Source organism: Hypanus sabinus, chromosome 25 (assembly GCF_030144855.1).
Source record: "Hypanus sabinus isolate sHypSab1 chromosome 25, sHypSab1.hap1, whole genome shotgun sequence".
Lineage (NCBI taxonomy): Eukaryota > Metazoa > Chordata > Chondrichthyes > Myliobatiformes > Dasyatidae > Hypanus > Hypanus sabinus.
Genome location: NC_082730.1, coordinates 19,093,450 through 19,110,254, shown reverse-complemented (window position 1 = coordinate 19,110,254; position 16,805 = coordinate 19,093,450). Strand labels below are relative to the sequence as shown.

The 16,805-nt window shown below is 42.2% G+C and overlaps 1 protein-coding gene across 1 annotated transcript in view; it reads right to left on the bottom strand.

Annotated features, from left to right (window-relative positions):
- Window positions 1–698: 698 nt before the first annotated feature.
- Window positions 699–16,805, bottom strand: part of LOC132381067 (neurofascin-like) — a 275,421-nt gene continuing 259,314 nt past the window's right edge. Inside the window, exons 30-34 of the mRNA XM_059950244.1 lie at window positions 15,290–15,421; window positions 12,285–12,333; window positions 9,886–9,903; window positions 7,134–7,145; window positions 699–6,296 (exon numbers count right to left, since the gene is read on the bottom strand). Of these exons, the coding sequence (XP_059806227.1) occupies window positions 6,053–6,296; window positions 7,134–7,145; window positions 9,886–9,903; window positions 12,285–12,333; window positions 15,290–15,421 (455 nt within the window). The 3' untranslated portion in view covers window positions 699–6,052. The remainder of the gene's footprint in view (window positions 6,297–7,133; window positions 7,146–9,885; window positions 9,904–12,284; window positions 12,334–15,289; window positions 15,422–16,805) is intronic.

Below are 16,805 nucleotides of genomic sequence, written 5' to 3'. Positions count from 1 at the left end.
ATTTGGCCCCTCAAGCTTATTCTTCCTGCAGTCCGTAAGATGATGGCTGGTCAGTGTTCTAACTCCAGCCTTACCTTCTATTGCACATGACGTTTATCAGTCAGATTTAAAATCGTTAACTGAGCTGGATTCTATAGAAAATGCACCACAACATTTAGTAATCTCAATGATTGCCATGTGAAACCAATGGGGGAAAATAAATGCACAGTCCTCTGACATGGGTTACATTTAAAAACTGGAGTATTCAGTTCAACCAGCCTAGCCTGTCCTGCTTTGTGAGAGAAGATCCATTGATTTAATCACTGAGCCAAAAAAGGTTCTTAAGAGCTATTAATGCCATGTAAATTATATTTCTTTTTTATATATTAAATGTTTAGTCTTCACAGATCAACAATGTTTTCCACTGACATGGTGTCTATTGGAGCAATATCCTGAGGTTCCTCAATCAAAATTTGGCACCAAATTGAAAAGTGATTATTTACACTTATGTACAGAAACAAGCAGCAAAAGAAACGATATAGGGTGCAGGACCAAAGATTGGGAGGCAGCAGCTCTTGCATAGGAATTTACTCATCTTTGTTAGGCTAACAATTGACTATCAAGTTTCATTGTCTCTCTGACCACCTCCCTCACCTGAACAGTGTGAAAGTCCTGTCCATAATCCATCCCAGAATTCTAAATGATTTGCTGACTGAACATAAATAGGGCTCGTCAGAATAAACAAATGAGCCGTGGGCTTTGCCAACAAGTAAAACATTAAAATTCAAAATATACGTGCTTGAATATATAAATATTTCTATAGATGAAGAAGTTGCAAATGATTAACTGATACACACAAGTACGTTGGTGCAATAGATATGTGATGGGCTGTTTTCTTTTCCCTCAAGGCCACTGTTAAAATGGACATTCGGGGAGAAAGCATTATGATTCCACTGACATGTAGCAGAGCAGAAGACAAGAATAAAAGTGATGAAGAGAAGAACAAACTGGACACTCATTAATTAAGATGTGACTGTTTATGGGTTTAAACCAAGTGGCAAGGTACATTAAAACAAGGCACCATCCATGCACAATGTACTGCTCCATGTGTGCAGTTCTTCCTCATAAAGAGGAAGTGGGAATTTATACCAGGGAAGATGGCTGGCTGTGCTGGTGAGAAAAGTACTGATTTGCTCCAGTTCCTGTAATGGCACATAATGACAATCACTCTTTGTGTAAAATGTAGACCTCTCTCGTGCATAGGACAGGCAGGATATATGTGTGAAATGGGCTACAGCTCACAGCTACCCCTGGTATCTCCTTGCAACTTCGCTGCGTCTGCAATGTCAATCTGACCGACGTTTGCAGGCAGCTTACTTCTTCTGACCCTGCCCCAACAAAGAGTTATTGACATGGCCTGAGAAGAGCTGGTAAGTGGAACGGAGCAAGGTTGGGGATAGGGTGGGGGTCAGGTATGGATTGCAACACAGTGCTTGTTATTTCACCATGGTTACTGTAAACATTTTAGTCGACTAAGCTTACTATTAAGTTTCAGCAAAGGCAGTGAAAATTCTTTGAAGTTGGCTCCTGACAATACTGAGCGTCAGCATAACACCTCGTATATATGTCATACTCTTAACGCAGTGAAACATCCTAATGCGCCTTGTAGAAGTGTTGTCAGGCCAACACATAGGTGAATGTTCAGTCAAGGAGGTAGGTTTTAAGAACTGGCTTCAGAATTCCTTTAAAGTAGGGTAGAGAGGAGGAGAAACCGTGAAGGAACTCCAAAGGTCTCAGCATTAATACCAGCTAAGTTTTTGAAAGAATGGGGAATTAAGGACGATGGGAAATTGGTGCAGGAGTTGAGGGCTGAGGGAATTCAGTGGTCACATTGATTATCAGAGCAGGACTGGAAGGCCAGGTTGCCCACACTTGCTTCTATTTTCTTGTTTGAAGGGATGGCTGTCTAATCAGAACTGTAAGGATCAAAAAGCAACAATGGAGAAAGCACAGGTATCTTGGAGAGTTGTTGGTCTGGAAGGGATTACGGAGGCTGGGGGGGGGGGGACATGCAAAAGATTTACCACAATCTTACTCTCTGATGAAGCAGATGGGGGGAGGAGGTGATGAATGGTCTCCTCCTGCTTCTCTATGTACTGGAAGGATTGATAAGAGTGAAAATTAGATCTTAACCCGGAGCACATAATAGGCCTTTGACCTCAGGGAAAATATCCGACTTTATTAATTTAGAGATACAGTGCGGAATAGGCCCTTTGAACCACACTGCCAGAAGCCCACTGGTTTTATCCCTAAGGTAATTATGGGATAATTTATGATTAATAATCAACCTACTAACTTGTATGTCTTTGGACTGTGTGAGGAATCCAGAGCACCTGGTGAAAACCCATGCATTCCACAGAGAGGATGTACAAACTCCATACAGAAAACATCAGACTCCTCAATATCCAGAGTCTGAACTGATACCAACTTACTGCCCTCTACTGTGCCTATTGTCTTGTTTATTATTTATTGTAATGCCTGCACTGTTTTGTGCACTTTATGCAGTCCCGGGTAGGTCTGTAGTCTAGTGTAGTTTTTTTCTGTGCTGTTTTTACGTAGTTCAGTGTAATTTTTGTATTGTTTCATGTAGCACCATGGTCCTGAAAATCATTGTCTCATTTTTACTGTGTACTGTACCAGCAGTTACGGTTGAAATGACAATAAAAATGACTTGACTTGATCAGGGTTGAACTCTGAACTCCAATGCCCCAAGATACAATAGCATTGCAATAATCGCTAGCGATCTGAGTTAGCCACACAGGTGGGCGAACTTTGGATAATAAGTATAGAGAAAATAAAATGAGGCTGAGTGATCATGAGATATTGGACGATTCAGGTCTAGAGGAAACAAAGGAACAGAGTTTTCTGAGCAGTGGAAAGGATGTAAAGAGCTGGATGAAAAACCACTCTGGTGCAGCAGGTAGAGCTGTTGTGACCTGCCTTCATTCCTGACCTCTGGTGCTGTCTGTGTGGAGTTTGCACACACTTCCTGTGACCCTGGGAGCTCCAGTTTCCTCCCACATCCCAAAGATGTATGTTGGTGAGTGGGAATTGATGGGAATACGGGGAGAACCAGATGGGATTCATGCAAAGATGGGTGGTTGATAGCTAGCATCCACTTTCTATGTCATATAATTGTATGGGACATGGAACTCTTTAGCAATTTCAATTAGGAAAGTAGAAGGAATTTGCTTTATGCAAACAAAATGAGTTTTAAGGATTAAGGAGCCGAAAATTCACTATCTGTTGTACGCAATAAACACATACTGTAATAACCTATACACAGTGAAACTTGCTAATAGAAATGTGCTTGCCTCGAAGTGACACCACATATACATCACTACGTTACAGGTTAAAATAAATAACAAAGGGTGAATGGTTAGATCAAGGACTTTGATTTTTCCTCTTTCCAATATATGCATTTTTTATCAAAGCAGATAATTTTGCACTACTTATTTGTTCTTAATAGTTCCTATTGTGGCACATAGTAATTATGTTTTAGATATTACATTGTACCACTGTTGCAAAACAAAAAATTCCACAACATGTCAGTGATAATAAAGCTGATTCTGATTAAAAAAGAAAGACCTAATTTTCTGGTTGGAACATGTTGATATTCCTGTCTATCCCAGCTGCTGGATGGAGAGCTGGAGGATCAACAGTGATAGAAGTTTGAAACCATCATCAATGTTAATTTTAAATGTCAGATTGATGTCTTTTTTATTAACCAAAACTATGAAGGAATTGTGGAGGGCGGAAGTGGATACATGTTTGCAGATTAGCATTGTTTTAACTGCTTAAGCAGTCATTGAAGGTCTAATAACCTTCTCTACCTGCCTTCCTGTTGAATCTGGTGGCCAGGTGACTATTATAGTGCTTATCTCTGAATGCCTATCTATTCAATTCCATTGGCGCTGAGTCAACAACAATTGGGAAGCACGAGCGCACACACTAGGGGAATATGAGGGGGATCTTCTTCACTCAGAGGGTGATGAGAGTGTGGAATGAGCTGCCAGAGGAAGAGCATGGATGAGAGGGGTATGGAGGGCTATGGTTCAGGTGCAGGTCAATGGGATAAGGCAGCATAATGGTTCAGCTTAAACTAGATGGGCCAAAGGGCCTGTATCTGTGCTGTACTTTCTATGACTCTACAACTTTGGTTACCTGTGCCCCTCTTCGTCTTTGCCACTGCTATCCCATTGCCCCCCACCCCAGAAGGAATTGAAGAAGGTGGAAAGCAGCATAATTAAGAAGGGCAGCAAAGTGTTCGAGGGTCTGAACTAAGTAGATAGACCCTGTGAGCTCTTAACCAGAGTGTCAAGGAACTGATTAAAATGAACAATTTGGAGCTGAAAAGCTCTACTTTAAGAATAACATCACAGCACAGAGAATTTGGCACAGAGATTCTAATTTTAGGGAAGCAATCTGAACTGTTAAATATAAAAATCTTCCTGGACGTCATAAATATTGTTGCTTCTATGAATAGGAAATTGAATCTTGACTTCCAAACATCTGATTGATATTGGCACTAGAATAATAATTCTCAGAATGGTGCCATGTTAAGTGTGGTTCAGTGTAAGGTCACAAGCTGTAGATTAAGACAGCACATGTCTTGATATTTTTAGTGCCTCATTGGTCTTGGGATGTTAGATATGGATCATTAAATGGCTGCCTACTCTTCTTGTCTGTTCCACTAAGCTGGACAAAAATCAATACAGAACATAAGTTACAGTAGTTGATGTGTTTATCTGCAAGGAACAAGGAGCAAAGATGTTGTTAACTTGACAAAATGAATCTGAGCAGAGGAAATATCAAGAATTTTTAACTGAAGGATGTGCAATCCGAGGTCAAGAATTAAAATTGCTGAAGGATGGAGATATGTCACCACTGGGATTGGAAATGATGAAACTTACTTCTAGATGGGAGCTATGGTTTATCTCACAAGTGGCTGGGAGTTGGAGCCCCACCATTTTGAATATATCTGCAAATGACTAAGGGCGCCTGAACTTTTACAGGAAGCCAGCTGAGAAGAGTGTGAGAAATTTCAGCGGAAGTCTGCTCATTTGTATCTCAAACCCTTTGAAGCAAAATTATCTGTGGAATGATGGCGACTGCCTAGTTTCCCTTTGCGAGAAACAGATTCAGCAAAGGGCTCTCTTGGGTGAGACCAGGGCATTCTGCTCTGCTGATTCTGGGGATGGAAACAAGGGGTGGAACTGATCCTTCAATGATAATGCTGCCAACTAACAATGCCAAAGTGTGAGATGGAACTTTTCTCCCTAAGGCTTGACCTGAAAAATTACGCCTGATGAATTTGTTTCTGTGCACCATACTTAAGTAATTCCATGCATGCAAGAGGTTTTACAAGTCCAGTTGCTCTTAATAAACATCACTCCCTTAACATCAGCTTGGCCTAACCTTTGGTTTTGAAGGAGTGTATAGTCCAAAACAAGACAGGGTAGTGAGGGGAACCAGTGAACACAACCATCTCCCCTTATATCATTTCAGTTGTCATATCCCAGAGTACGCTTTTTGTCAAAAACAGCATAATGATAAAAATCCTCCCAGAGCTTTCTTCTGATGTAGAGCTGTGGTCAGCTGGCATCTAACACACATAGCCAGAGTGTATAACTGGAGAATGACAAGGTGCTAGCTAGCGACATCTATAGACAGTGTTACACATTACCCCAATGTGGTGTTACTTGCAATCTAAAGTGAATGGGGAGAAAAATCAGCATTTCTTACTCTTGCGGGCATGATTATTGAATACAGTCGCAATAAACGGTGGCTACATTTTTCCAAAGCCCAGTAAACCGCTCTAATTTCCACACTGCATCCTTTCATTCCCTCCTTTTCTTCAGGTGTTATCTTGTCTTCTTCACTGCTCGGCCTTTCAAATTTGGATAATCAAATTTTTGTTTTTCCATGGTGTACGAATATTGGTAGGTAAATCAAATGTATTTACTGCCTTGGTAGCACCTGTGCCCATATGCTCTGGTGTCTTTTCTTCCCTTCACATCTGTGCCAAGGAGTAGGCCGGGTTAACTGGAGACGTGGCCTCTGAGCTGTCATTGCCCTCTGTCTCCTCTTTGTCTTTTTTGACCGTATACTGGCCGATGAAGGAGCCGTCCTCACCAAAGCGGGAATTTTCGTCACCATCACCATAAATGACGATGCTGTCATCGCTTTCCTCTTGCTTCACCGTCCCATCCACTGAAGACTGGCTGCCCTGAGGTTTTTTGCTGTCTTCGTTGTCACTGGAAGAGATGGGATGGGGGTACAGCCAATGTCAGTGGTAATCTAACTGATACATCAAATTCATATGGCACAGAGGAATGCCATTCATTCCATGATGTACATACTGTCTCCCAATGGAACAAACATACCAGTCACAATTCCCCATTTTTAATCTGTAACTCATGCAAATTCTTTCCAGCAACCCTTCTATTTCTTTCCAACAATCCTCCACATCATAACTCTTCCTGGCATAAATACTTCTTTCCATATCTCTCTTGGAACTATTGCTTAAAGTTTAACAACTGTATCTTGTTGTCCTTAAGCCATCTCCTAATGGCAGTGACAACTCTCTACCCATCCTTAACTCAACCAACTACAAGGTTTCTATTTCAAATCAATGGTAATGTGCTGTTGTTCCATTCTTTGTGGCTTTGTGGCACATCGGGTGGCAACCTTGCCACTTCTTTAACATTTTAATTTGTTTTTTATGAAGTTGAGTTGCTAGCTCGATGCTCAACCTAGCACGGATGGAAAGTGTGTAAAGAGCAAACCAGATTCAAACCCCGGACCAGTCACCTTGAAGTCTGGTGTGGATGCCACTACACTACCACTGTAATCAATGTACAATGATAAATGTAATGGCCGCTTTCTCCTAGTGTTAGGAGAAGCACCAAAAAGAATGTGCCATAAGGCTTGAAGGTTGGGTTTTAATTGGCTTTAATCTAAAACACAGCCCAAACATTGCCATAAAATGACATATTCACTTTGTGATCCTGATAATTCAATGACCAAATATCATTCCCAGCCTGATATCAAGACTTTTCAAAAACACTTCAGAAGCAAGCATGTTTCCTTACCTTTCTAGAGACCTACATTTCCCATTGGTGGAATGGAAGAGAAACAGAACAGAACAGCAGTGCAGACAAAGGACAAGAGAAACAGAACAGGAAGATTGGTTAGAATTGTGATATTTAAGCTCATGGACATAGTTTACTGTTATTTTCTTAATTTAGTTCTAAAGAACATTTCATCATTTATAAAAAGTCAAACAAATCCTTTCCAAGTCCAAACCGCTGATAGCCATCCACTTAATCCCAATGTCAACGGCAAACACAAGGAATTCAATCTTAATCCTAAAGCCAATGAGAAGATGTTAAAGCAAATTTTGAAAGTGGGTTCCCATTATTTAAATTAAAAGTTTCCAAATTCTTCGTTGTATTCTCAAACTCCTATAAAAATGCTATTCTTGGTTTGTGAAGGCTGAATACACAAAAATAAAAATAGAGCAGAAATTGAGGCTAATAATAATTTTAGAAGGAACTGTGCTCTAAAATCATCATGGTACATCAAGAAAATTATATTCGAACTGAGATTATCACCAAAAAGCATTGTCTAGTTTGTGTCCCTCGGCTGAGGCTGGTGCCTCTGGTTGGCAAGGTAGGGATTCTTCCACTTGTTAAAAATTCTGCTTGATGGCTCAGAGCAAGAGCAAATAAACTTTACTTCCACTCCCCCCCATCATAATTTACACTTATTCTGAGTAACATGAATAGATATTAGATTCTCTATGATTATTGAGTGACTGAGAACAAAGATGTAAACCTTTGGATCTCTTTTACTGGCCAATTGTTCCACTGGGCTACAGAGATTTGGGGACCACAACATTATTTTATGCTCAGCACAGACGGTTTCAAAATATATATTAAGTCATTCTGCTCAGATTAGAATTTCCATTGCCTTAACAAGGCAATAGATGAAGGAGGATGATAAATCACACAAATATTTTCTCTTTGGCCTTTAGAATAAAAATTCCAGGTTTCTTATACTAAGCACAGTTAACTTGATTTTCTTTCAATAATGCTGCTTTGTCCAGATGTAAATCCCCTCCATGCCAATCTCACTATCTTAACTTGATGTTTTCAATGCAAGACATGCTCTTATGGACATTATGATGGAAATGGAGTACAGTGTGGCCATGCACATAATGCTTACTTACAGTGAGCTGAATGCTTGGGGATGACCAGCGACTAAACTGAATGAGGCCAAAGAAATAGCCAGGGCCTAGCCTCTTAAAGATTTCAAAGAGGCACCCATATTCTAGGCATTATTTGATGTTTGGCTTGAATTGGTATCAAGATCACGATTTATATTGGCCAAGATCAGCTTGGTCTATGATCATAGCCATGAAAATTGCACATGCATTTATTTTTAGGTAATGCTGTGGCCATAGATTGTTTCTTGAAATCTTACATCAAGTTGAATATTATGTGGATATCAATCAATTAGCAAATTACTTCACTTATGAAAAAGTGAAACTTAAGGTGAGCTTTGCCCAGGGTATATATATATTTTTGGATCTTTTGCACTTGCCTTTGTGTTCTACTTGAAGTTAACTGGTTCAATGCATTTCTATCTGGCTATAAATATCTATCAGCAGTATAGGCAACTACCATATGGAATTCACAAATTCATGCTTTTGCTCATCACAATAACATATCCCAGCACTTTTCTCACCCTCCCCTCCCCCATTTTTACTATGTCCTAAGTACCTGCTGATATATCCCACCTAAAGATTGTGAGTGCTGCTATTTACATGCAAAGGTGTCCTCACTAATGAAGAAGGTAACATGTAGAGAAAATAACTTTGTGTAGATAGAAGAAAAATTGATTCAAACAGCAACAATAATTGGTTTAATGGATACCATTAGATAGTACTACATCTACAGTATGTTTCTTTCTGTTTGCTTTGGTTAACTCGCAAGAATAGCTAAACCTATAGGTAGTCAACCTTACATAAACTTTCCTAACAAATAGGAGTAGGCCATTTGGCCCCTCAAGTCTTTCAATTAGATCATAGTAAATCTGCACTCTTCTCCCTTAATGGCCAATGGTTTCATGCCCCTCAGTACTCTTGCCTTAAAAACAAATCTGCTAGAGGTGAGGACCTACAAGTACTAGGCATGCTCACTGCCCCCTTATACTAGTCTGACAGTAATCCCATTTCTTAGTTGCTCCACAATCTCCTTCTAGATTCTATCACTCAATCGTAGTTGGAGCAATTTACAGCTGCCAATTAATCTACCAACTTGCAGCTCTTTAGGATGTGGGTGGAAGGCCACAGCATTCTGATGAAGTCCATGGGGAGATGCAAACTCCACAAAGACGGCACATGAGGTCAGGAATAACCCCAGGTCTCTGGTGATATCACTGAGCCACCCCAACAATCTCTAAAGTGGTCACTAAGACCTTGAAGTGTGCCCTAGACCCTGTGTTTTCAATAAGTTCTCCAGCCTGTTGCATCAATGTTGAATTAAAAATGCAGATTGAGGGGCACTTTAGGTTGGTGATGGATGGCCATTTCTTTCTATTGCAATGAGACCCATTTGAGATAAGCCAATCTTTTCCTGGATTCCTCAAGCATCTCTTGCTCAAAGCAAATTCCACGAGGAGAGAGACAGAATATCCCCAGGGTCTCCTGCTTATAAATGAAAGTAATTCAGAATCAATCTCCACCCACAAATGGTTCGTGTATAAGTGAAAGTCATCTAATTGGAACTCATGAGCAGGACGGATAACTGGTTTGTATAATTCTGAAGATCACAGTAATACCTTTTGTCCAGCCTGGGTCTAGGGAGCGGTGAATAAAGAAACATAAAGGCATCGGTGAGTGTAAGCATGCACAAAGACACTTCTACAGCAGAACAAGACTGGGCCAACGCGAACTACAAATGTCAGAAGATGGATTGCGTCACAAGGAATGAATGTAATTCGAAAATGAATGAATGAGGCAAAATCACCACCTCACAAGCAGGGAGAGGAGAGGGGACTGAAATTGAACTTTTTCAAACTTGACAACTTTAACATCCCAATGCTTCCCAGCTGCCAACACCAATGGATCTGTGGAAAGATGAGCCCCGTGTCTTGAGGTACACTGGTCTATAAATGGACCAGACCCAGTTGTTGTCTTAAGATGAATTAACTGATCCCTGCGAGAACTTGAGCAAGGCAAGTTTCAAAGTGGCTGCAAATGACCCAGGGCTAGGAGCACAGTATGTGTTAGTATGGCCCTGCGCTGGACACATTGCTTTAAAGTTCATCAGACCTTCTACAGTCATCCTTGACCCTTAAGCATGCAATGTGAGTTTACTGGCCATAGTGGACAAGAGCTCAACCCCAGAAGGGGTTGAAAGTGTAAGCTGCCAGGACTGAAATAGGAGTTACACATGACTGAAATGATTTAATGACCTATGCACTGATCTGGTAGAAGAACATGATAGGAATTATGCCAAACTCCTTCATTATACATGCTCAACTGATAAAGAGAGGAGTCCTTTCCAATCAACATAGCAAGCATCTCTATATGAAATTGCTTTGCCATCTATTTTCACAGAGGAATTTAGCTCTGTGGGAATTCTTTTCAGCAGTACAACCAGCTTCAATTGTACACCAGTCCATGGTGACTTGACAGCAAAATAACTGTTGTCATAAACATCAGGGATTGAATGGAATGGAAACTGGAACTAAATTAAAGGTTCTCACGGAGGGAATATGCAATTTAATTTCCAGTCTGGGCCAAGTTTGCCAATATTATATAGAAACCCACATATGTCTTTGGTCAAGGTTCCCATTTCTCATGGTTTCCCAGTAAGTCGTGTCTGGGCAGGGATCGGGAATGGCTGAAGACAGGGCCAGGGAGTCAGAATGGGTGTGTGAATCAAATGTGTAAGTTTAGGATTCCCTCATTCAACACACTCTAGATGGTCTTAAGCAATGAACATGAAGAACAAGAGTCCGACCAACAACTGTTGAGAGGAGAAACATGACACCAAATAATACATAAGGTAGCATAGTTCTGATGGGCTGAATGGCCCCTTGCTGCGCTGTACCTCAAACTGTTTATTCCAATATGGATCAAGCAGCAAGAATGGTCAGACTAAGCAAACCTTGGTATGAAATGTAAAACTGGGTGCAACTACTGAACGTCACTCTGATGGAAAAAAAACATTAAAGAATGGAGCTGATTGTTTGAAACACTTATTTACAGACATTACTATCAGTGTTTTTGTACCACCAGACTAAATCATATAATTCGAAGGAAATGTTCTTTATCTTACAAAAAAAGTGAATTTTATAGAAATAATCATGATAACAATTTAGTTATGTTCCATATTAAGTTAATGGATTTTGTATCTCTAAAACTTTGAATGAGTTTAGTCTTAGTCTGAGAGTTGTGAGGGAGAACTTTGATCGACTACAAAAGATCAGAGCTTGTATATGGTTTGGCTGACAGATGCTAAGTACGCAGATAATTTTGTTCCGGTTTAGGATTTGTTCCTCAACGTGGTAGCAGTGCTGACTGAAGGAATGACCCAGTCTTTGCAAAGGAGGCAGACAGATCTCATACATTTTACTGCAGTTGACTGAACGAGCCTGCAAATTGTTGCCGGACACACTGCCGTCTCTTGAAAAGCAAAGGAGCTTTTAGATTGCAGCTTGTGTTTTACATGAACTAGGAAGCCATAGCTGGGTGGGACAATGATGATAGACCATGCAGCAGGAATTCATACTGCTACTTCAATATATCTATACTAAAAAGTCCATTTTTCAATGGAACACTTGAACTTCCAATAAGATCCTGTCGTGAAGATCTCTGGGGCACGTAAGGTGACTGAGGTTACACAGCTGCTTCAGCACAATGACTTTGGGCCAGATGGACATTACTAAACTCAGCTCCCATTGAATGAATTCAAGGGTTGATCTCTGAATGTGGAATTGCTCCCTGCCTGGTTTTGCTGAGTGTAAGGCTATCCTTCTAGCCACAGACAACAACGCGGTGCCGTGTGGCGGGGTGCATGCACTGTGCAATTACTCATACCATCAACATCAGGCAACCTGGCCAAACCATGGCTGGGCTCAGGAGCACTGGGATGGGGAGGAAAGCTGGAGGAAGGTGAAACTCTCTCTGTCTCATTGTGAGCATTTCAATAAGTCACAAGGTGATGACCTACAGGTATCCATTGTCATCCTGTGAAGGCCGATTCTCTTCCGTGGTTTTAACTGCACAAAGAAAAAGAAAAGAGAGCAGGTGTTAAAATTCATGAAAAATGATGCGATCAAGGTCTTGGCCCCTACTGCATCTTTAATGACCAGAGGTCTCAATGCCCTTTGCAGCTAATGAAGTACTGTAGACAACTGCTGCAGAAAAATGTACAACGGACAATATGTGGTCAGTAGCCCCCACATACAGCAACATGATACAGCAGAGGCTTTAGAAGGCTTTGGACATACTACGCTTAGGGTATTGAGCGCAGTTTTGGGCCCCTTACTAAGAACTGATGTGCTGGTGTTGGAGAAGATCCAGAGGAGATTCACAAGAATGATCCTAGGAACAAAGGGGAAAATGCCTTGAGATGTACTTGATGGCTCTGGGCCTGTACTTGCTGAAGTTTAGAAGAATGAGCGGGTATCTCATTGAAGCTGATTGAATATTGAAAGGTCTAGATAGATTGGACTTGGTGAGGATGTTTTGAGTGGTAGGGGAGCCTAGGGCCAGAGGGCATCCCTTTAGAACAGAGAGGAGGAAGAATTTCTTGTGCCAGAGGATGGTGTATGAATGGAATTCATTGAAATAGACGGGTATATCTAAAGCAGAGTTTGATATTTCTTGATTAGTAAGGGTGTTCAAGGTTACCTGGAAAAAGCAGAGAATGGGGTTGAGCGGAGTAATAAATCACTCATGATGGAATGGCAGATCAGACTCAATGGGCCAAATGGACTAATTCTGCTCCTATGTCTTATGATCAGGTGATGTTTTCTTAATTGGTGGTTGAGACGATAATATTAGATTGGACACCAGGGAGAATTGTGTTAATCTTCCTGGAAATGGTGACATGCAATCTCATACAGCTACCTCAAAGAGAGGTAGTGACCTCAATTTCAGGTCTCATTTGAGAGATCGCACCTCTGACTGTGCAATACTCCCTAATCTCTTTTAGGTGGGAGGATGGATAAGCTATAGGCCCAGCTGTGATGTTACTGGATTGGGGAGTGAGCTGGGGGGCCTGCGTGGCTGATTACTATTTCTCACGTCCTACCACTATGTGCTTGACCCTCTCCCATCTCCAGTCAACACCTTGCGCTTCGGTTTCTGAAACAGGGTGCATAAGTGTGCCTGCCTTGGCTCGACAAGGAAACCTGGCCCTCAGCCACAACTCTCCGTATACACTCACCCGCCTCCTCATTCCTACCTTAGCGATCAGTAAAGCAGTCAGTGCACACCTGATGTATGAAAGCCCTGAGTTGAGCTGACCCCAGCTGAATTTCATGGTCAGTCCACCTCCACCAACTGGGGTTGTTCCAATGCGGAAACCACTTCTCTGTAGAGACCTGCGTCCAAAATCGCAGCCTACGAAATCGCTGACCTCAAAAATTTTAAGTTTTGAATTTTTTGCACGGTGGATCAGACGTACATTCAAGCCTTTAGTGAAATGATTTTTGGATCCAAGTAATATCAGGATAAGCATGGTAGCGTAGTGGTTACCATTACTACTACTGCTGCCAGTAAAGAGTTTGTACACTCTCCCCGTGCCCACATGGGTTTCCTCTGGGTGCTCTGCTTTCTTCCCACATTCCAAAAAAGATATATGGGTTAAGGTTAGTAAGATGTTGGCACCGGAGCCATGCCATTACTTGCAGGCTGTCCCCAACTATTTGGATTGTATTGGTCATTGATGCAAATGATGCTATTTTGATGTTTAAATACACATGTGACAAATAAAGCTAATATTTTAATCTCTTTTAGGTGGGAGGATGGTTGAGCTATAGGGGAGTTACTGAACTGGGGCCGTGGGGCCGTGTGTTGTGGGGCCTGGGTACTGTGTTGTGGGGCCGTGTGGCCGATTACTATTTCTTATGTCCCACCACTACGTGCTTGACCCTATCCCATCTCCAGTTATCATTCTGAGCCCAGATAAACAAGGCTGGGAATGCGTGCATTACTTTCGACTATCACAGAAACATGAGCACATTGAGAAGATCTTGGACCAAATGAACTTGCTCTAAAATCCCGCTCCACGTACAGCCACAATGAAACTGTACAGAGCAATGGTGTCAGAGACCAACACTTTCCTTTATTCCTTGGACGAGAAGAATAGGAAAACCGACCCTTATTGCCGCTGCACAAATGGTCTAGGTCCACCATCCAGGTCCAGGGCTATTGGAGGGACAATATCAATCCCTCACCGTCAACTTTTAACAGACTGATCTACTTTTGAAACTTCCTCTTGAAGATACATGTCCTGACATGATGGTTCTAGAGATTTCCATTTGGGTTACTGCGAGAAAGATGGGTAAGAGATTCAATGCCTGATCTTGATCTAACTGGCCTATGTCTAAAGAACAGGATGTGCCAACACTGCTAATCAAATCACCCTGATGAAAGGCACTGACCAATAGAATCACACCATGGAGGCAAGGTGGAAGGTCTACAAGGCTAACATCATCAGGAAGCTGTCCACCCTGCTGCCTGGTTGGAACTAAAGCCAAGAATGAGAGGCAGGGCCTCGTGAATGACAGATAGGCCCTCATCCAATGGGATCACTAGAATAGAGAGCAGGGAGGAGTGGAAGGCCCTCACCCAATGGGATCACTAGAATAGAAAGCCAAGAATGAGAGGCAGGGCCTCGTGAATGACAGATAGGCCCTCACCCAATGGGATCACTAGAATAGAGAGCAGGGAGGAGTGGAAGGCCCTCACCCAATGGGATCACTAGAATAGAGAGCAGGGAGGAGTGGAAGGCCCTCACCCAATGGGATCACTAGAATAGAGAGCAGGGAGGAGTGGAAGGCCCTCACCCAATGGGATCACTAGAATAGAGGGCAGGGAGGAGTGGAAGGCCCTCACCCAATGGGATCACTAGAATAGAGAGCAGGGAGGAGTGGAAGGCCCTCCCCCAATGGGATCACTAGAATAGAGAGCAGGGAGGAGTGGAAGGTTACAGTTTCTGCTTCTTACCTGGGTACTTGCCTCCTTTGCTCCTCTTAATGAAGCACACGATCAGTAGGATGAGGACCAGGAGAGCCACCGCACACATCAGGCCGATGAACCAGCCTTGAGTGGCAATGGAAACATGGTTGTTGGTGTAGGCTGGAAAAAATAACATGGTGTTATGTGGGAGAATCTGCTCACAGTAATCTCCTGGACTGATCTGAAGAGACCACAGTGGACCAACAATTGTTAACACTTTCCAATCAAACCTTGATCTGAGTTTCAAAATCCTGTTTGTAAAACAGCCATAAAAATCCTTCATAAATTTGTTTATAATGTGTTCTGTTTCTCCGCTCATTAATTTACTATTCTGTCACATGTAATCACAGCCTATTTGATAAGTCCGTGACTCTTCGGTTTCCTGCTTTGGCACAGCTAATTCTAACCTAGCATATCCTCTCCACCCCTGCTGGAAAGGAGCAGCTGACAAACCCACCATGTGGTAAATCTCCATGCTGCCATGGAGAAAGCTCCTCGATTCAACTTCCCACCGACCAGAACCCCAATGCAAATCTGATTTACACAAGGCTGAGATTCTCATTAAAATTCATTTATTTATCACAAGTACATTAGAATATACAGTGAAATGCATTGCTGTGCTAACAAGCGACACACCCCGAGGATGCTCTGGAAGGAGCCTGGAAATGTTGCCAGCTCAGCATGCCCACCACGTTCAGCAGCACAACACAAGCGGCAGCAGCAACAATAATGGCACATCAGCAGAACAAACCTCCTTCCAACTGGCGTTGGAACTGGATGCTGTCCTTCAGTGCCAACACCATCACTATGAGGTCCACCAAGGTCCTGAATGGCGTGAGGTTCTCTGAGGTTCCGATGAGGTCCTTCACAATCAGGTTCCTTTTCGTGCTGGGGGCCACCAGCACTGAGGTTCTGAACTGCTCTGAAGCACACCATCCCTATCAGAGGAGGCAGGTGTCGATCACCACTGTGTCCTGAACTTGAGTCCCTGGGCTAAGGGCTCGGCATTCCACCAGTGGGTTTTTGGAGCTAGAATCAAATGGATCCTTGGGACTGGGTGAAAATGGATAGTGTTTGGATTCAAGTTCAAATCCCTTCTGTACTGTTGCCTGAATGAATGCAGAGGAATCTCTTCACACTTCTGTATAACTTCTGTCATAACAACTTGCCGAGATACGTTGTATACCTGCAGCATTCCACAAGTCTACTGTTTGCTTGGTACAGCAGAATTTCACCCCATGTATTCATGGTATGGATTGTTAGCACAACCAATGGGCCTCACAGCACAACTCTGGTACAACAGGTACACAGAACAGATCTGACAAAACAGAACTGCAATGTCTATCTGAAGCAGCAGATGGTTCCAGCATACAAAGAGCGACATACATTGTCTGCCGCAGTCTACAGTAATACACACAGTCACCACCAGAGGGTGCAGCTAACTGAAGTGCAGTGGTAAAGCAGATGCTGGAATCCTGAAATAAAACTGCAAAAAAATAATAAC